This window comes from Lactuca virosa, chromosome 8, assembly GCF_052849685.1.
Source record: "Lactuca virosa cultivar CGN04683 chromosome 8, Lactuca_virosa_CGN04683_v6, whole genome shotgun sequence".
Taxonomy (NCBI): Eukaryota; Viridiplantae; Streptophyta; class Magnoliopsida; order Asterales; family Asteraceae; genus Lactuca; species Lactuca virosa.
Genome location: NC_136433.1, coordinates 113,247,218 through 113,269,248, shown reverse-complemented (window position 1 = coordinate 113,269,248; position 22,031 = coordinate 113,247,218). Strand labels below are relative to the sequence as shown.

The 22,031-nt window shown below is 31.9% G+C and overlaps 1 protein-coding gene across 1 annotated transcript; it reads left to right on the top strand.

Annotated features, from left to right (window-relative positions):
• The first annotated feature begins 1,194 nt into the window (after positions 1 to 1,194).
• On the top strand, positions 1,195 to 2,885 carry LOC145128239 (heavy metal-associated isoprenylated plant protein 8-like). The gene is made up of 5 exons (XM_079063036.1): positions 1,195 to 1,263; positions 1,582 to 1,798; positions 2,037 to 2,212; positions 2,308 to 2,398; positions 2,481 to 2,885. The coding sequence occupies exons 1-5, from the start codon at positions 1,252 to 1,254 to the stop codon at positions 2,837 to 2,839; spliced, it is 855 nt and encodes a 284-aa protein (XP_078919162.1). The 5' UTR covers positions 1,195 to 1,251; the 3' UTR covers positions 2,840 to 2,885.
• Positions 2,886 to 22,031: the final 19,146 nt, after the last annotated feature.

Sequence of the window (22,031 nt, the reverse complement as noted above, 5' to 3'; positions counted from 1 at the left end):
TATTTAAGTTAGAGAAAATTACAAAGTTAACGTAATTCATTAATCACAAAATAGCAAAAAATTAGGAGTTTTCATAAAATAGCAACACAAATTGCAAATGAGGCCATGAGGGGGCCTCATATGCGTTTTCGTACCTTGTCCTCAATCCTTTACCAAACTAACCAAAATGGTACATATATTTCGCCTCTAAGCAAATATGGTTTATATTTCAAGCTTTAAAAATTTGTGTTAAAATGTATTAATCATTTTCACAATTAGCTTCCCCCATCGCATATGTGTCTTTTTAAGACACATTAACGAGTTTCTATTTTAAGAAAGATGTAATCTTACAATGTAAATATAATATGATTCTTTGAGATCATTAGATCAAAACTCACCTAATATTGTCACAATAGCATTAAATAGACATAATCTCTACCCCCTTGGCCCTTGGTTTGGTAACTATAATCCCATGTAATCTCTGATGATTAATTTTATTATTTTAACAGATCCTAAAAAAATATTTGTTTTGTAGGTGACCAGGTGATTATTTACAGTCCTAATACATCTACAAAGTTATATATAAAAAAAAACTAGACCATCAATCATTTAAATCCTATATAAAATAATTATAAAACACTGTGAACTACGATTTATTTCATCATATGAAATGATAATTTGGGCTGAAACATGAAAAAAAAAACATAAAAAATAAGGTCATATACTTTTATTTTTATGGTTATATAATACAATACATGAAATTGGAGTTTAAAGCCTATATATTATTTAAAAAATATAGAGTTTGACTACATTAAAAATAATTTTAGTTCTCGTTTTAAAATTATTTATCATCTTTAAGTTTAAGACGCGAGCTTTATATCTAAAATAAAGTTAGCAGAAGTTGTAATTCTAACAAAAGTAAAATGTTTTTACACCATTATATTATATTTGAAATAAATATATATAAAAGGAAGAGACAACAATCAGTGTTATAAAATCAAACATTCAAACTGGTTATTTTATCATCGAAAAGAGATATTTAAGACGTGTGATATGTATTTTTTTGTTAAAAACTCCATCTCCTCTACAATTTGATACCATTACTTCTCATACCAAAAAACGAGTGTGTATGTGTGTGTGAGAGAGAAGAGACTAGAGTGGTGTATATATACGCACAACCCACCATAAGCATGCCAATTTCTGTGTAATTGTGCTCCCGCCATACTCTCTCTTTGTTGCATTTTCTTACCATTCTCGATCAAGGCATCAACCATGGGAGGAAAGGTACAAATCCACATTCTCTTCTTTTCCAAAATCGTATGGAAGCCGAACGAGTAACTTTGATTGAATTCGTTATGATACAAGTTTTATGGATAGAATAAACTCGTTGATTCATCTCCATGTTATTTTTCCATTTGTTTCATTATTTTCATCAAATTTCTAAAAAAAATTCTCTGCATACAAACAAAATGTGTGTAAGGGTAATACTGTGCACAGAACTATAGATCATACGATTGGTTGACTATTTGATTATATGATTCATGATTCTACTAGCTTCTTGAAGTATTGATATGTATCTATGTTTGATTTTGAACATGGAAGAACAAGCAACGGGGGAACGTGAATGGGAATGGGAACATCGAAGAACATAATCTCGAGGAAACTAACAACGATGGCACCGATGAAAACTCAAACGAATCAAAAGCCAAAAATAATAACAACAACAACAAGCAAGGTAACGTAGTGATAGTGTTGGGAGTTCACCTTCATTGTCAAGGTTGTGTTGAAACGGTCGTGAAATCGCTGAGGGGATTCGATGGTAATCACTAATTACTCAATAAATTAATCATTTATGGTGTTTGATTTGTATATATATATATATATATATATATATATATATATATATATATATATATATATATATATATATATATATATATATATATATATATATATATATATATATCATGAATGAACCAATATTAATTACTCAATAAATTAATCATTTATGGTATTAATTAGTTGTTATTGAATGATGATTTGATTTGATTAATTAGGCGTCGAAGAAATAGAACCAAACACAAAGGATCATCGTGTGATCGTGAAAGGCAAAAACGCCGACCCTATCAAAGTCGCAGAGCGTCTTAGGAAAAAGTCTGGAAAGCATGTTGACCTTATTTCTCCTATACCCAAGAAACAACAAGAAAAGAAGCAACAAGAGAAGAAGCCAGAGGTACCGAATGAAATCAATTTCAAATGTAGATCGATTCGATGGATGACATTGTACTAAATCTTGTTTTAATTCATGATGATGATGATCTATTATAGGCACCGAAGGTGGTGGAGAAAGTGTTGAAGATGTACTTACACTGTGAGGGTTGCGCCAAAGAAGTTAAGCATTGCCTCCACAAGATGCAAGGTTTGGCAAATTAATTGATGATCGGATGTTAATTTTTTGGTGCATGATAATAACTAATTATATTATTATTTATATATAACAGGAGTACAAACTGTGAACATTGATATGAAGGCATCCCATTCGCATGTAATAGTGAAAGGTAGTTTTGATCCAAATGATCTAGTGGCGTACATTAGCAAGCGAGCAGGAAGGCATGCGGAGATAGTGAATGTAAAGAACAACCAAAACAAGAATAAGAATGAGGGAGGAGTAGGAGGTGATCAACAACAAAAGGGGGAGAATGATCATAATTGGAATGGGAAGAAAGAAAAAGGAAATGATCATAATAATAATAATAAGAAGAACACTAATGGGTTTGCATACCCACAGGTTCCTCCGGAACTTGTTTATGCGCAAGATCTATTTAGCGATGAAAACCCTAATGCATGCTCCATCATGTAGATATAAACATATATAGTCATATAGACAACCTAGCTATATATCATATTTCGAGGTATATTTTTTTTCATCAATACTTTTGAGTTTTGGCACCATGCACAATTTAGTGATATTTTTCATTCAAACTTATATACATGCATCTTGATTTGTCTGTCAGGGATCTTTTATGGTTTCACTAATCAAAATATCAACCTACTTAATTATACACAATCTACTCTAGTTTCTTTATGTTACATATATAACTTTGTTTTCAATTTTTGGTACATTAATCGTCATTCTAAATTCTAGTATTTTCTTTTGTAAAATATCTAAACAATCACAAATAGTTAAAATTACGTTACATGTTTTGAAGTAGCCTTATAATTCTTCCAATCATATCCAGATATGTATTAAATGAATTAAAAGACTTTTTTTTTTTCAGATCAAAATTTTGAATTTAAATGGACCTTTTACTGGAATCATACCCAAATATGATCTCTTCTTCATAAGCGGTTCAGGGGTATTGTTGAACAATATGATCATGTGTTTTCTTGTAAAAATCAAAAGTGAAACAGCTTCTCAAACCTCTATGTTCCTAAAAAATTTAACATACCAAACATAAATATTAATTAGTAAAAGAAGAAAAAACATTATTCTTTTGATAAGAATCAACAAAAAAAAAAAGCATTCTTTTCTTTTTCCAAATATGCCATTGATAATCCCACAAGTTGTAGAGAATCCCAAAAATCATCTCCTAGTTACAAGATGTACATAGTAATAATTTGATTGTGATTACCAATATTTTGACAAATGGTATTGCTGTATTGACCACCTAAACATCCCTTAACTTATAACATATACATATTCTTTCCTACTACTCTTCAGATTCGAAATCAATAATTCAGTTTACTTTTATGTATGGTTTATAGGTATTATGAAATACCTATCAATAATCACCTCCTCTCCTATAGAAGTTCCAATTATAAATTCATTCTTCAACCCTAAATGATTCAACACAGTAACATGAACATGCTGCAAATATGCATAATATGTAATTAAAAAGAATGATACAGTAGACCAATTTCTGAATTACAAATTATAATGAAAATTAGTGATGAAGATGCTATATTTCATAATTGTCAATTCTAGATAACAAAATGGAAGAGTAGGACATATGCTTGTGCCTAATCCACATTAAAGGTGCATATAGATTTTGAGTAACGCATTAAAACAAACAGCTAGTGGGCATTAAAAAACTCAAATTCAATCTGACTAAAACAAAAGAAAATTTCTATCATGTATATATTTATATTAATTATAATAAGGGATCAAGCAAACCAATCTTAGAAACATAGATATTACATTTTTCCGCAAATTACATATCAAATCAGTAAAACTTTGAAGTTTGAGCTCAAGAGAAAAGTTAAAAAAAAAAGATCCCCATTATTTATTTCCGACATCTCCAATCTTCTATAACTTCCAATTACCCGCCACCTGCGACGTCATTAGATGCCCTGGACTCCGGCTACTCAGCTGCCCTAGAACGCGGCGATGTGTTGAATTATCATATATAAATGTCAAACTTATCATTGTGAGTTTTGGTGTTATTCGAACATATTGTTTTCTATAAGGTTGGTTTGGTAAATATAAAGGTATGAGATTTGTTAATATTTTCCAATAAGGGTCTGTTCTGTCTTTTTTGTATATGTTTTAGGCCGCGGTTCGTTTTTTCTATTGTGCAGGTAATGGAAGCACACGAGTCGGCTCCATGACCCGAAGTCCTTGACTCGAAGTATATAAGAGAGTGTTGTTGTGACATCCCCATATTTCAGAACCAATTTAAAAAATTTATTTACGCTTTTAAGTATTGAAATGCGGAAGTTCCCAGTGAAATAAACATTTTTGAAATAACAAAAGTTATTTTATTAAAACTTTTGGGATGTCATTCGTTTATATCCGAACATACGTTACAACGTAAATAAAAAGGTCCTGAAATAACTAATGCAAGTCTATCCTTTATTCCACTAAGCATCTGTGAGAACAAAAAATCAATGCGCAAGGACAAGGTTTGAAAACTCAAACATTGAGTTAATCTTTAAGATCAACGTCTGCTCTTAATAAGTAGTTCCAGTCAAGTCTGGTAAACCAGTCAAGACTTGAAGATAAACAATCAACAAAATATTCAAGTAATAAATGAAGTAAGATTGAGTATAATCAATGCAAAGACAATTTAAGACAAGAAGAATGTAAATGAAAGAAGTTTGACTTGCAAGAGATATTGGATTGATGTGAAGAGAATATCGATAGTTCTATTCTTGATGTTTAACTCATGAAACATTCACTCCTTAAATAGCAAATGAGGAACTTGGTACAGACCGCTGACACATTCTAACCTAAGTGTTTGACAATCTGACACTTACAAGATTCACACGATTTGGTCCTAAAAACTGTTACATCAATATAAAGACAAAAAGCAATAAATGCTTGTACATACTTCTGACTTATGAATATCCTTATCTCGGATTCCATCTTGCTTTGGAATACTTCACATCTCGGACACAGGTTGACTTCGGATCTTGATTACTTCAGATTGCTAGAGGTTCACTTTTCATGTATTAACAATCTCCCCCTAAGTGAACTTAGCAATCAGTCAACTTAGTTGACATCTTCAGATATGAAGAGGTAAGCACTATAAAGCCAACTTTGGACTTCCAAATACCATTTGATATGATTGATGAATTTATTCTTCACATGCTCAGCAACATCACTATTGGCAGCATTGGTGATGAACTTTTGCAGAACGGTTGAAGGAACGAGATTCTTATCCAAGACTCGGAAAAAATTCTTTCCTATTGGTCTTATTTCTCAGATAGATTTATCCGAGTTCAGGTTCTTCAATCAGACCTTCTGCTAGAATTTGGGCTTCAGACAATTCACAAGAAATTTTCGCCAACACTTTTTCTGTTCCAAACAGGTGTGGAACTCGATGTCAGATCTGCAGAACTCACCTACATATTCCTTCATGAAGTTAATTGCATCAATATATGCTCCAATGCTCAATTGATCATTTTGACGACTTCGGAAATGAGCAGCAATTGTGAAGCCTTATCTGCCTCTAGTTATAGTTCTTACTGATGTTTATACATCCACATACAAAAATTAGTTGAGGAAGGATGGCAAAAGGATATATTTTAGTGGGTTGAAGATGACTTTCAATTTCTTCTCTCAAGCATTTCAACAAACTGGTAACAGACGAATCTTGAACTTAATCATTTCAAGCGAAAAAAAAACATACTCTTCAATCTTGTTGCAGAAGTTTCGATCAGAAAAAATTAAGAAGGTTTACCCAGCAAGAAAAAGATTAAAAAAAAAGAACATAATTGTTTCTCTTAAGCACTTGAACAAACAGGTAACAGACGAATCCTGACTCGTCATTTAAAAAAAACAACAAAACCCATCTGATAGAAGAAAAGAACGACTACAAAAGTTCGATCATGGTAAAATTTAAGAAGAAAAATCCATGAACGTACCTTGAAGAAGACGAAAGACCAAGTCTCAGTTGTAACAACTGAAAGATAAGATCGTATCTATATGTTGGGTTGTATTTATATCTACCGGGTTCCATTAGTGGGTTGGTTTTATGAAGAAATAAGATTGCAATTTGATCAAAACAGACCTTAAAGTAAACTTAAAAAAAAACTATGCATTTGATTGATGCATTGTTTTTTTTTCTCATTCACTTTCGATATCAACATTATTCTCAACACTAATATCCATGAATCTCTATACTTGCACAAACAAAATCTTGGTGCAATGCATTGCACCATCTCCGACCATTTGCTCTGTTCTTCAGTATTCCTTCCAATCGAACTTGAAACTTGAGAAAAAGAAGAAGGGATTGCGATCAATTGAAAGGAGAAAGAGGGGCTGAGATCGATTGGAGAGGCTGATAAAAGAGGGTGATTACCTGCGATCGATCTCCAAGGGAGAAGAGGCTGGGGTGGGTGTCGATCAATGGAGAAAAAAGATGCACGGTTCGTTCAGCGCCATTATCGGGGTTGAAGGAGCGACTTCGACCGCCTCTGCCGCCGCGTCCTCCCCAGCCACCACCGCGATTTTGCCGGCCGATGTTGCTGCGAGAAGAGGTAGCAGAGGGATTTGTGGATCGAGATTGATGCTCAGTAGTAAGAACCGTGGGAGAAGAGGAGGTGTCGCCCGGAGAATTCCGAAGAGCTCGTTGTTCTTCTTTCAATAGAGTGCGTTCCTCAAGAGCCAACATGGAACGCATCTCCAAAAATGTGGGGAAGGGCTTAGAATACCTGATTGTAGGAATAATGTGAGCATACTTTCAAGGTAACCCATTGAGAGCATACGAGACAAGGTTTCTGGGAGAAATAGGGGAACCGATATTAGAGAGGAGATCGGAGATTGCCTTGATCTTGTTACAATACTCAAGAATGGTAGAGTTACCAAGTGTCATGTTTCTTAATTCATCTTCCAATTCAATGGCTTGAGATTCCTTATTTTCATGGAACAGATCTTCAAGAGCACTCCAAATGTCAGCAGCTGTAGAACCAGGTTTGATGATAGATTGAAGAACAGGTTGAGAGAGAGTGGCATATAACCATTGTTTGACCACGTTGTCAACAGTGTCCTATGATGAATCTTTAACTAAATCTTCTGGAGGTTCAAGATGGTTGAAAACGTTATAACCAAGGCAGTGGGTCTTAAACAATTCCTTCCATGAATCGTAATTGAGCCTATCGATGTCAAGTGTGAGAGGAACATAGGATTTGATGTTGGTAATGCCGTAGATCTTATCAGTAGGAATAGAGCTGGTGGAGTCTTCTTTAGGAGGCATGGTGAGAAAGAAGGACAAATGAGAAGAGATGATGCAAAAAACACGTTATGAGGATCAGCTAGGGTTACTAGAGGAGAAAGCCTGATACCATGTTATAATCAATATTTTCCCATGAATGGAATTGATTTCATTAAACAATATATAAGAGAGTAGACGTACAACATAAGGGCTACATATGGGCTGCAATACTCTGGGCCCTATATAACAATATACAAAGACTAGATATGAATATAAACAACATCTAACAGTTGTTGAACTTAATTTTATATATATATATATATATATATATATATATATATATATATATATATATATATATATATAGGGCCAAGTTATTGTGAGAACTAAAAAAAGCGTGTGAACTTGCGAACTCATAATCAACTCATCATTTTTCAACACCAAAAACATCAATCTTCTCCAAATGGTGCGTTTATACCATATCTAGGCTAAAAAAAGGATTTGACAAATTTTTTATTTATTTTCGAAATTTGCATGTATGCACAATCAACAGTTGTACGGACTGCTGATGAGTACAATCAGCAGTCATATAGACTGCAAAGGTGCACAATCAGCAGCCATATGGACTGCTGATGAGCAATCAACAGTCCATATGACTGTTGATTGTGCTCATCAGCAGTCCATGTGACTGCTGATTGTGCTCATCTGCAGTCCGTACAACTGTTCATTGTGCTCAACAGTCATACAAAAAAAACCAAAAAAAAATCGTCAAAACTTTTTTTTGAGACTAGATATTAAGATATGGCTCAGATACACCATTTGGAGAAGATTTGTGTTTTTGGTGTTGAAAAATGATGAGTTGATTATGAGTTCGTAAGTTTTCACAAATCTTTTGGTTCTCAAAAGAACCAGTATATATATATATATATATATATATATATATATATATATATATATATATATATATATATATATATATATATATATATATATATATATAGGTTCAACATAGAACCAATTTTATTCATAGAACCATAGAACCATCTATTTGACCATTTGATCAATTTAGAACAAAAAAACGTAAGATGATAAAATAACAATTTTTTTAAAAAGGAAATAATACTTTAAATAATGATTTTCTTAGATTATTGAATTTATTTCCATCAATTTCAACAAAATATAAATCTAAAATTTAAGAATCAATCATAAAAAAAATCTAGTTGCATGAATCTACAAAAAAATCATGAATCGAACATCAATTTTTTTTTATTATGATTAATGTTCATCTGTGAACGTTGATGATTAATGTTCATAAATGAGCATTGGTAAATATAGAAACATTTATTAATGTTCATAAGTGAGTATGTATCAATATCAATCGAATGCATTTTCTTATGTTATGTTCACTCGTAAACATATGTTCATATGTGTATGCATGTTCATAACTGCACATTCATACAACAAGTATGTGCCTATGTTCATGAATGGACATTTATACAAAAACCATTAAATGTGCAACTTATGTTCATATATATTCATAACTGATACAGAACCCAAGTATGACTATGTTCATGAATGTCGAATGATAAATGTTCAACATATGTTCATATATATTCATAACTGAACATTTATATAAAACCAAAATATGTTTATGTTCATGAATGAACATTTGTATGCAACATACATTCATAAACGTCTAGAAGTGTGTGAACCTAGGATAAAAGGGATAGAAAAGAAAAATTAAAGCCTCAAACAACTCTAGATTTGCTTGTTCTTGTCTCATTCTTATGTTTCTCCTCATTGAATTTGAGCTCCCAACAAAATCAAATAATAGCAAAGGCCTAGCTACTCATGCACAAGGTGGGTCCTAGGACCTACATTTTTTCTTTTTTAATACAACAATTATATATAAAAAAGAGTAAATTACACGAATGGTCCATATGGTTTAGGATATTTTGTGCGTTTGGTCCATAACTTATTTTTTTAACTCAGAAGGTCTCTACTATTTGTTTTTGTTATGCGCTTGGTTCCTGTCTTACCTAAAAAAAACTATTTTTCCCTTGATTTTTTAATTTATTTAAATAAACACACCCCAACCCCACCTCCCTCACCTTACCTTACCTACCCCACAAATTTTCGCTATTTAAATAATAGTCTTTTTAGGTAAGACAGGGACCAAACGCGTAATAAAAACAAACAGTAGGGACCAAGCGCGTAACAAAAACAAACAGTAGGGACTTTCAGAGTTAAAAAAATAAGTTAGGGACCAAACGTGTAAATTATCCCAAACCATAGGGATCATTCGTGTAATTTACTCTATAAAAAAACATAAGGAACTACCTTATTTTTGCCAAAAGACCTACATTTTCATATTTTTTCTGTTTCATTTATATAAGAACCACGTTGATTTTGGTTCTAGATTCGCCACTGAATAATAGTATCGTGTTCTTATCCTTGAGACCGATTTTTATTTGCATCTGGATTGCTATCCACTTCTATTTGTGTGTTACTATCAATTTTTGTAGCATCTTGTTCTTCATTTACATCCATGATATGCAATTAATAAAATAAAAAATTAATCAACATATTTAACTAATTAAGAAATACATTACTGTAACTGTGTGAAAATGTATACAAAACATTTTTTATTTTTAAAGCACTAGTTATTATATGCTTATATAAAAAGAGATTACGCAACTATTTTGCAATTATTTAAAGTACAAGAACAATATTTGTTTCAATAAATATAATGAATATAATTACACATAACGTTATTTGCGTGTTATTACATCTTTTAAGTAATGTAGTATATATTATTGGTAACATTATTCAGTGATTCATATATAGTTGATGATAGTAGTAAATTTATAGTAACATAAAAGAAACTTAGAGAAGATTTAATACTCAAAATATCAAACGTATCAAAAAGGTGAAAATATATTCGAGAAGAAAAACCAAAAGAACCAAAGGTCAACGAAATCGGAAAAAGCAAAACAACCAGCACTCAAATAAAGTTCAAGATTGCTAGATGAAAAAAACAATTACAATTTACAAGAAAATTAAGCAATGCGTTCCACGGTTAAAATCCAAAGAATTCGAGAACACAACAACCTTAAACCCACTGTGACCCACCGCAACCATCCCTCTACAACCACTGTAAAATTAAAGACCTTACTTGTTACTGCACTGCCACAAGGAAGAACCAGGTGGCGGTGTTGACGACGACGGTCATACGGAAGAAAAAAGTGGCGGGGGAAGAAGCATATGGCGTCGGGAAGGCCACCGGCGATGGTGATAGAGTAAGAAAATGGTGACAGTTGGTGACTATTTGGGAGAAAGAAAGAGAATCGATGAGTGTAGGGAGAATGACCGACCTCCTCTATTCCTCTTTTATTATCTTCTTCCCCAATGAGAGGCGTGGGCAGAGGCGAATTTAGAACCAAAAACTACATGGTTCCTAATGTAAATGAAATTGAAAAAATATGAAAGAGTAAAAAGTTATGGTCGTGGTAGTGGTGACGGGTCGGGTCGGGTCGGATTGTATGCCTTAAAATATTTAAACATCACTTCAATAGTTCTAATAAAGTTCTTACAAATAAGCCATATGAGGTCTTATATCTTGAAACATATTCATAATTTTGTAGTAATCGATATTTTTTAAAATATTTTTTTCAATATACGACACTAAAGTATCATTTAAAAATTAATCATTCATTTTTTTTTACGTATACAAGAAATCTAAGATTTTAAACCTATGCATTGATTATGGTCGATGGAGGGGATAAACGACAACAAAGGGCGACTGGGCAATGGCCTAGTCAGACGGTGATTGGCAAATGGAAGTCGGCAGACGCAACAATTTAATGCTTGAGGCTGCAGGGAACGGAAGGCATTGAATTGTTGAATGACGTTTCTAATTCTTTTTTTTTTTTTTTGTTTAATTTTAGATGGGTTGGACTATATTTACACATTGGGTTTCTTCTAAATGGTTATTAGATATAAAAAATATGGGTTCATTGATATTCCTTTTCTTTAAAAAAATTGATATTCCTTTCTTAAAAAAATTATTAGGTAGTTCCTTTAAAAATAATAAGGTAGTTCCTAATTATTTTATATATATACCTCTATTATAATTATAAAAAAAAGGTAGGTCCTAGGACCTACCTTCCCTTAACCTAGATACGCCCCTGGTCAGGGGTGTTGATGAACCAAGAGATTGGTGGGCGATTGGCTGGTTTATGGTTTAAGGGAGGGGACGTTATTGAGAAATTAGAGGAGGAATGTTTTCAATTTAATGATAAACTAGTGTACGTGCCCATCCTTTGCATGGGTTGGATGCGAATTACATATGATGCAGTTCATGGAGTGACAGAAAATCTTAAAACAAACTACTATATATAGCATATACAAGACATGAGATGGTGTCAAAATATACATACGAACACCAAAAGCACATGCTGCTTACTCTTTCATTACCCAAGGGCATATATTGTGCCATCATAGCTCTGATCTCCAAATGTATATGTAGTATGTACCTCTACATCAAGATTATGGATATTAATTTCATGGAAGTGGGAAAATGTTTAAAAAAACAATTACAAAATAAATAAAGGGAAAAGGTAATATTTGTAGAATTTGTATCCATAGTTGCAACACCAAGAACAACAGTCCATGCAAAACTCCACCCAGCACTCGTAGCAACATCTTCACCTATATCCCTTATCAATCGTCAACATCACATATACATATGTTAAAATTTAAAAATATATATGTTGAAATTTAAATGTATTTATTTATACAACAAACTCACTTTTCTAACAATCTATGTAACGATGTTTCATCTTTTACCAATAAATTCAACAATGTTTTGTTTTTTCACCAATTTATATGAACTATGTTTTACAGGAAAAATGTAAATATTTTGAAATACTCACTTAGACATGTGCTATGTTCTTTAAAGTGGAGGAAATTGCCAGTACACCTACACTCGTAACTTCCCATGCATTCTTCCATTTGTAGTTGGGATACTGAGATGCTCTCTTCTGATCAATATCTGAAACAATGATAACGATACGAATCACCTTCTATTACCGGATAGCCTGGTTTGCCCATAGAGATCCATCCATCAAATACTCCAGCTAATTACAAGAAAATATCATAATTACAGTAACTAAAAAGGTATAAAATGTTAAAAATTTGGAGATCTGGAATCCTAAAAAGTTTAATATCTATGGATAAAGTTCGAATATGATATGTATTATATTTAATCTTGGGTGGAATATCTTTATGCATTAATCTTTAACATCAGAAGTTGTCATCTATATCTATGACACCCAGAACACTAAGAAGTTAAGAACATAATTACAGTCAATGTTTGGTTTTTTAAAACCAATGTGATTAGACCCAAAACATAAAAATATGCCACTAACCGAAAATGGAGCCATTTAAAATAAATATTAGATCAAATATATGGGTGAAAGTCTACAATTATCATATAGGCTATCCCCATTGATCATACCACCTTGATGTATTAACGTCCATATTGAGAACTATAATACATTGTTTTAAACCTTTAGGCAGGGGGCAAAGAAGAGACCGTTGATAGTTTCATTTTATTCACTTCTTTTTATAGTTTATTTTAGCGCATTTCATCCGCATTTTAGTTAATTTCCATGCATATTTTCTTTTTTGTTATTTTATGGTCATTTCGGGTATTTCTAGTTTCGTGAGCATAATTGCAGATTTTAAGGAGACTAGCGGTGCAGAATCTTTGGGAGGCGATTGGATTTGGAGGACAACAAAAATTTCGGGCTTGGTGATAATGGAGTTGATGCTTGGAGTGGGCTTGCTTATTAATTGAAGGCTTGGAAGAAATAAACTTTAAATTTGCAAGATGCGGGAGAATATTCAAGCGTGCGGAGATTGATGATCGGGCGATTTCGGAAGTTATGGATCATTTGGAGAAGCCAAATTGGGCTTAAAATGAAGTGAACTTAAAGAAAAATGGGCTAGAAGCTGTTTGGACTCGATCTGGGCCAAGTGGGCTAAGCTATGGAGGCCCAATATTCAAAGAACCCATGATCTGAACCCACCTGCGCAACCCACCCGCGCAAGGCTGCGCGGCCGCGCACGACTTAGCAGAGGCAGTTTCGGGATTTTAGTTAAAAGGCTATATGGGGAAGGTTGGTGTGCATCTTTTGCACACTCTTGTACATCTGAAAATTGAACAACTCTCTGAAGATTTTGGAGCTTTTGGAAGGCCAAGAACCCTCAAGAACTTCATCATTTTTGCTTTTGAATCTTGTAGAATGTTTGGTAAAATCTTTTCTAACTTTGTTTCTTTGGGTTTAGCCATGCTTGACTAAACTAAACTTGGTTGACTTTTGTTGAATCCTTTAAACTTTTGTTGAATGTTGAAGAATCCATGAACTTGTTCTTAAATCTTTATGGGAATGTTTTGTGTTTTAACATCTTATCACTACTTGTGTGTTTTTATTCATGAGTTTAAATGTGTTTGTGGTGATTTGTTGGCTAATTTCTTGATTAAGTAAAGGATCCTCAAATTAGCAAGCAACAAATGATTTTTGTGTTGTTTTTGCTTCACACAATCATAAAAATATTTCCTCCAACATGGTAGTGAAAGCATTTGACTCCTCTTGGATTTGGTGACTTTTTGGCTCTTAATGCTAGTTGACTTTCACTAATTACATGCTTAATGGAAATTGTGACTTTGACTAAGGAAATTGTTATGAGCTTCTCTAACCATTTTAACAACTAAGAAAAGTCTAGGTAATCTCAAGCTTCTTGGATTAATATAGCCAAATTAAGGATCTAAAACAAGTATTGCACAATTGGATTCTAATGATATGCTCATCAAAAGTCAAAGTGAGGAAACCTTAAGTCAACCATCCTTCCCTTATTGATTTTACATCAAACTCTTATTTTTGTTGAAATTGTCTATTTAAATCTTAGTTTAATTCTAGTTTATTTCAAGTATTTCAAAATACCAAACCCCCCATTTTTAATTTATTGTCATTTTACAAGTATTTTTACAAAGAGATTTTTCATAGAGTTATAAAATTGAACCAATCTCCGTGGATTCGATCCCTTACCACTATACACTATTTTAGTGTGTAATATTTAGGGTTATTAATTTTGTTGGCCTCGACAACCACCAACCGTATTTTAAGTTAATATACACAATAACTTACATTACAAAGGTTCATTAATTTGAAGGCTGACTTATCAAATTTGTCACAAACTAAGTAATATTGTATCTTCATAATCTTCTTCACACACATAAACACTATTGTAAAAGAAGATGAACTGAAATTATTATGTAAATTCTTCATTCCCAAGAAAACAGAGTGAGAAAACAAAACAGTACAGGAAAAAGAACATAGAATAAGAAAAAGGCAAATAAGAAAGAAGAAAATCACTCTCGGTAAATCTTTGTACTTGTTTGGCTACATAAAAGATAAATGAATTATGATACATATTAACAATTGAATTTGTAATTGAACCATAAATCAACTTGACAAAGGAAGTATTTTTGAGATTGAAAGTGTCAGATTGATAAAGCATAATACACTCACCTGATGAAACAATCACCAACAATAACATAAGCACCATTCCGGGTAGTTTCACGTGCAGTTAATATAGAAACCCCCACATCGAAGCAAGATAGACATTGGGCTGTTGAGAGGTAGCGCCTGCATTGCGATGTATCATAGACTGTATCTGCATTCCCTAAGTTATGGCTTGTGGCAAAATAGACACCTTTCCTGGATAACTCTTTTCTAAGTGAAGCAAATGTGGAGTTGAGATTGGTGAAAAATACACTTCAGACATTACATCAACAGGACGACAAAATGACCTAATCGGCATGTTAACAGTGCTACTGCTATCATTTGACTAAACTGCCAGCAACATCACAGATGATGAATTAGGGAAGAATAGAGGATATAGTATGACGAATTAGGGCAGGAAAAAGATAAATTACCACTTACCAGGGCATCGTCGTTCGATTTTAGAGAAGGGATGTGACCGCAAGTCGATTTTAGACAGTCGAGTATACATGAAGTCAAACACCATTTGATTGTCGAATCGATTTTCAGCAAAACGAAGGTCGTAAAGATCGACCGAAGGGCGTCGGCAGGCGGAAGGCAACCTATGGGCAGCAGACGATGACTCTGTGTCGACGAAAACATGGAGAAACCGATGGCTTCTTCAACCTTTGTTTCATCACCGTCAGTCACTTTAAAGGTCGAATATACAGATGATAGCGGGGTGCAACGACCCGAAAGTGTGTAGGGCTAAGGGAAACCCATCGGAGAAGGTGAACGGTGAAGAAGGTAGAGTAGACATCGAGAAGTATTACTGTGAGGTTTAGAGGCTGATGATGGAGGCGGTGGATCGGTGGACATGTTAAATAAACTATGGTTGATTCAAAGCAACCCGTTGAACAGTACCTCGAGTTAGGTACTGATCATAAGGATGTTGTGATTTAATTATATATATATAATTATGATTTTAATGGATGGTTATTTCCTTTATTAGTTTAATTTCAATAATCTATAATCCTTATTATACCTTTTTGTATATGATTTTATAGATAAAGGTAGACAATTTTTATTGAGCACCTTTTTAATTTAATTCATTCATCTAATAATTCTACGGTTAAAAATATGGTTTTATGAGTTTAAGTTGGTTTCACACTGATCCTTTATCTTTATATATCCGTTAAAATGAGTCCTCACCCGATCCTGTTTCTATATGGGTCCGGTTCCTGTGAGCACTCATTTTAAAGTGAGGACTCGTGATAACACCTTTAAAAAATTGAAAAAAAATACAAATCATAAAATCTTTTTTTTGCATCATTAAAGTTGATCCATAATTCAATTTTAATTTTTTATTTTGCATCATTATGATCCATGATTCAATTTTAATGATCCATTTTTTTTCCAATTTTTTTCTCCCGGACATAGATCTATGCTCGATTTTATGATTTGTATTTTTTTTAGATTTTTTTTCAATTTTTTTAAGGTATCTTCACGAGTCCTCACTTTAAAATGAGTCATCACCTGATCCTGTTTATATATATATATATATATATATATATATATATATATATATATATATATATATATACTAGTTTATAACCCGTGGGAACCACGGTTATAAAATTAATTAAACTTTTATAATAAAATTTTATAATTATTAGTCAATTATTTTAAATAAGTCATTTTAAATAAATTATTAATTAAGAGATATATCAAAATTTTAAAGTTATTATAACTTCAAATTTAACATATAATTTGAAAATGTAAATTTGAATTTTGAAATGATTTGCCTAATATAATTACATAACATAACACATGACACAATATTAATGATGAATTGTATTAGAGTGACACTTGGCATAAGGAGATTAAAACTATTCATTTATTAGAATAGGAATATATATATATATATATATATATATATATATATATATATATATATATATATATATATATATATATATATATATATATTGAGAGTTATGTTCAAATGAGAATATTTTTTAGAATGAGAACATTTGAGAACATTTTTTAATTAGACTAATACAAAAGGCCGCACTCTACTATGACGTCTCTCAGCCTTTTTTGAACTTGCACCACCCAATTAGACCACCGAACCATTACCAGAGTCAGCGTCCGTCATCGGAATTGTCGGACACTCGCTTGAATCAGCCAACTGTTTCCTCTCCCTCCATCTCCACTCGTATTATCGTCAGAAAATATCTTTTTCCGGCTTTCATCTTCTTGAAACGTCTCCCTGTACCACCTCCTTGAATCAGTCGTGAAACCACCTTTTCGGCAACCACCTCCCTCTCCTTTACTCTCTCATATTGTTTCATCAGCTACCATATATGTTTTCACCAGATCTGAAATAGAAGGCTACGAAATGAACTATTCGGAAAACGAAGATATCGGATACCGCCCCTCTCTTATCCTCTCCGATTTCGTTTCACTGGTAATTTAATTTGTGATTTGTGTGTTTGAATGAAAATGGGATCATCATGTACTGATATTTCACATTGATTTGGAGTTTTTTGTGTTGCACACCAACTGTTTGATGAAAGTCCTCTTAGAATTTTTTAATAAGTAGGGGCTGATTTGACGATGACAAAAAGCTTTGCAAGGATCTGTTTAAAAAAGTGTGAAATCTTGTATTTGTTATAAAGTATAATACAATTCTTTCAATCATATATCATTAATATATGTTATAATCATAAATGTTTTAGTCATATATTTTTAAAATCACATATGACTGATATATGTTATAATCATAATTTTTTTTGAATATTTACATTATATGTTATAGTTTTTTAAATCATATATTATTAATATATTTTGTAATAATAATTATTTATGTTGTTAATGACAGGTTCTATTGTTTCATAATGTCTTTTACAAGCGATAATGTTAATTTCTTTAGAAATGAAAATGAAATTAGTAATGAAGAAGTTAATGAAGATGTTGAACATTCAAGTCATCAAATCACAAACTATATGGATGAAGATTTTGAACATTCAAGTCATCAAATCCAAAACTTTAGTGTTTCAGGTAAAAAAATTTAAATACTTATTTATTATTTTATTATTATATATCAAGTTTTTTTTAATTATTAATGTTTTTTATAATTGAATATATATCAATGTATGTAATGTACAATCACATGTGATTGATAATGAATTTGTTATATAATCACATGTGATTATAAGTAATTCATTATTGTTAATTTAATCTTTTTTGTTAATCTTATGTGATTATTAATTAGTAGTTCATTATTAATGTTTTTTTAGAATTAAATATATATCAATGTATGTAATGTACAATCACATGTGTTTGATAATGAATTCCTTATACAGTCACATTTGATTAATAATGATATCCTTATATAATCAGATGTGATTATAAGTAATTCATTATTGTTGATTTAATCTGTTTTGTTAATCTTTTTGTTATTATTAATTAGTTTTTTTTATAATTATGTTTAATATAGTGTTAATCATATCTGATTATCCATTTTTTTATATTTGAATAAATATTGACATATTTGTAGTTTATATATGTTCAATTATTTATTTTAATCATATATGATTATATAACAAATTCATTATTAATGACATATGATTTTATATTGTTTTGATTTATGTATATTCAATTGTTTATTTTATAATAATATATTATTAAAATGTTTTCTATATTTGATCATACAGGTGACTGTTCTAATTCTTTTAATGATGAAAATTCAAATAGTAGGACTAGTTCAAGTTGTGTATCAGAGTTTTATATGTCAGAGGCTCTACATGATATCAAACCAGATGTTCCTGAAGGGTTTAAAGCTACTAAGGAAGTGAGGTTCAAAGATGTGGATGAGGGAATTAATTTTTATAAAAGATATGCAGAGAAATTTGGTTTTGATGTTCGTTTGAACACATTAAGGAAAGTTGGTGATATAATAAAGCATAGGTTTTTGGTTTGTAACAGGATGGGTAAACCAAGATTGAATCCAACAGAACGTAATAGAATCTACAGGGTTACAGATTGTAAAGCTAAAATTATTGTGAAACGTGTCAAAGGAACAAGTGAGTATAAGTTTGATAAGTTTCAAGAAAATCACAACCACGAGCTTGAAGATACATTTCATTTGAAAAGTATAAGGACTCTTTCATACTCTGACAAGGAGTTCATTGTTCGGACGTCTACTACAAAAGTGGGTGCTAGAAAAGCTTACAAACTGAAATCAACTTTAAAAGGTGGTTTTCAATATGTAAGGGGCAAGGCTGTAGATTACAGAAATTTTAAGAGGGATATGGGCTCTATTATTGGATTCAGAGATGCTCAACTTATTGTGAACAAGATGAATGATCGGAAAAACAACTATCCGAATTCTTCGTTTTTTTTATAGATGTGATGAGAATAATGTATTAAATGCAATGTTTTGGGCCGATGAAACAGATAAAGCATACTACAGTGAATTTGGAGATGTTATGTCACTTGATGCAACATTTCGTACAAATAAGTAAGTTTTTTTATGTATTTATGTTTATAATCATATGTGATTTATATTTTTTCAATAATTATACTGATGTGATTATTATTGTAATGATATATGATTGACTAATGCTGAACATGTCTGGTATTTTGATTATGATTATAATCATAACTGATTGATCATATACAATCATATGAGATTGATGATTGATTAATGCTTTACAACTAGTCTGATGTAGTTATTTTCAAATCACATATGATTTATCAATGCTTAATAAGTACTCTGAAGTATATTGATGTGATGATGATTGTAATCATATGTGATTGAATAATTTCTCATCAAGTATTTGTAATGTGATTTTGATTATAATCATATGTGATTTATCATTTATTTTCAAGTATTCTTATGTTATTTATTTTTATGTTATAAATATGTTTAATATTATTTTGATTATTACATGAAATAGGTATTCATTGGTGTTTGTTCCATTCACTGTCACTGATCATCATAAATCATCTGTTACTGTTGGAGCCGGGTTGTTAAGCACGGAGGATGTGGATTCGTATAAATGGCTTCTTGAGCAATTTATGAAGGCTCATTCAAATAAACAACCATTACTTGTTTTAACTGATCAAGATGCAGCATTAAAGCAAGCAGTTGAGTCTGTTTTTTCTCAATCCAAGCATAGATTGTGCATGTGGCATATCATGAAGAAACTGCCAAAAAAGGTATATTTTTTTAAATCACATGTGATTTTACATAGCATATATTTTTAAATCACATATGATTTTTCAATTTGAACATATTTGAATCATATGTGATTTGTTTTCTAATGTTTACATATTTAAATCATATGTGATTTTGTTTCAATATTGTGATCAAATGTGATTGTCTAAATCATACGTTTATTTTAATATTAATTTATAATATTTGAATCACATGTGATTATTACAGCTATCTGTGGAATTTCTTAAAAGCACGAATTTCAAGAAAAGGTTCAATAAACTTGTTTGAGACATTTATATCGAGCGTCATATTTTCGAGAGGAGTTGGGAACTTTTGATGAAAGAATTTAATCTTGAAGATGAGAAATGGTTTAAAGATATTTTTGAAAATAAGGAAGCATGGGTACCTGCATATTTCAATGATTTTCCAAGGTGTGGGTTGATGAAGACAACACCAAGGTCTGAGAGTATCAATTCATTTTTCAATACATATTCAGAAACTGAAAATTTCTTTCTAAATTTCATGATGAATTATGACGCTGCCATTAAAAAACAACGTTTTACACAACGTGAACTTGATCGTAAGACCAAGGGAGCAAAGTATTATTGGAGGTCACCACGTATGATAGAACAACATGCAACAAAGGTGTATACTGTTGGATATAATGTCTAAGTCCATAACTTTATTTGGTATGTACTTGACCCGACCCGGCATGGTCCATTTGGGTTGCATGGCATTGCAATACTTGGATAGACTAAATGAGAGAATAAGGCACTTATGATTATTAATATATTATAAGTTCTAATATATTAATAATAGTATTATTTAATTAGTATTGATCAAGTATTAATCTAGTATTAATTTGGTGATCAAAGTGAGACTACTTAAATATATAGGGTTGATTATGACAATCATCAATTCTTTTATGGTGGATTAATGATCCATGGTTTATGGGTTATGGATGTAACCATTTGGAGCCCCATGGATAGTCCATGGGAGTTACAAACCCATGGGTCATGGGAAATCAAGAGTCATGACAATTAAGGGCATTCATGTGTAAACCCTAATTGTGACAACACTATAAAAGGAACCCTATGGCTAGCAAAATGGTGACCTAGGGTTACTAGAGAGGGCATAACCGATTTTGAGGCTAAGTGACATTCTCTCAAGTTATTCCAAGTCTTGTGGTGTTGTGTGAAGCATTTGAGGCACAACATTTGGGGTGCTAGGCTCACAAAGTCTTGAAGGAATCCAAGCAACAACAAGGTATGCATTTCTACTAGTTTTATGTTTTATGTAATCCCCATGCCATGCTAGTTAGGAAATAACCTTGAAAAAGAAATTTGCATGTATATAGAGAAAACATAGATTCAAGGTTATTAGGGTTGCATGTACACTTAGGAAGTGTTAGAATGCTCAAAATCCCATCAGTGGTATCAGAGCCTAGGATTGTTTTCTGTATACTTGATGCAAAACTGCTTAAAAATCGAAAATTTTGCACTCTGACGACTGGACTCGCCGAGTCCATGGGGAGGACTCGCCGAGTCCATGAACAAATTCATTCTACTCGCCGAGTAGAATAATGCACTCGGCGAGTAGGAGCGTGCTGGGCAGTTTTTTCGAGTT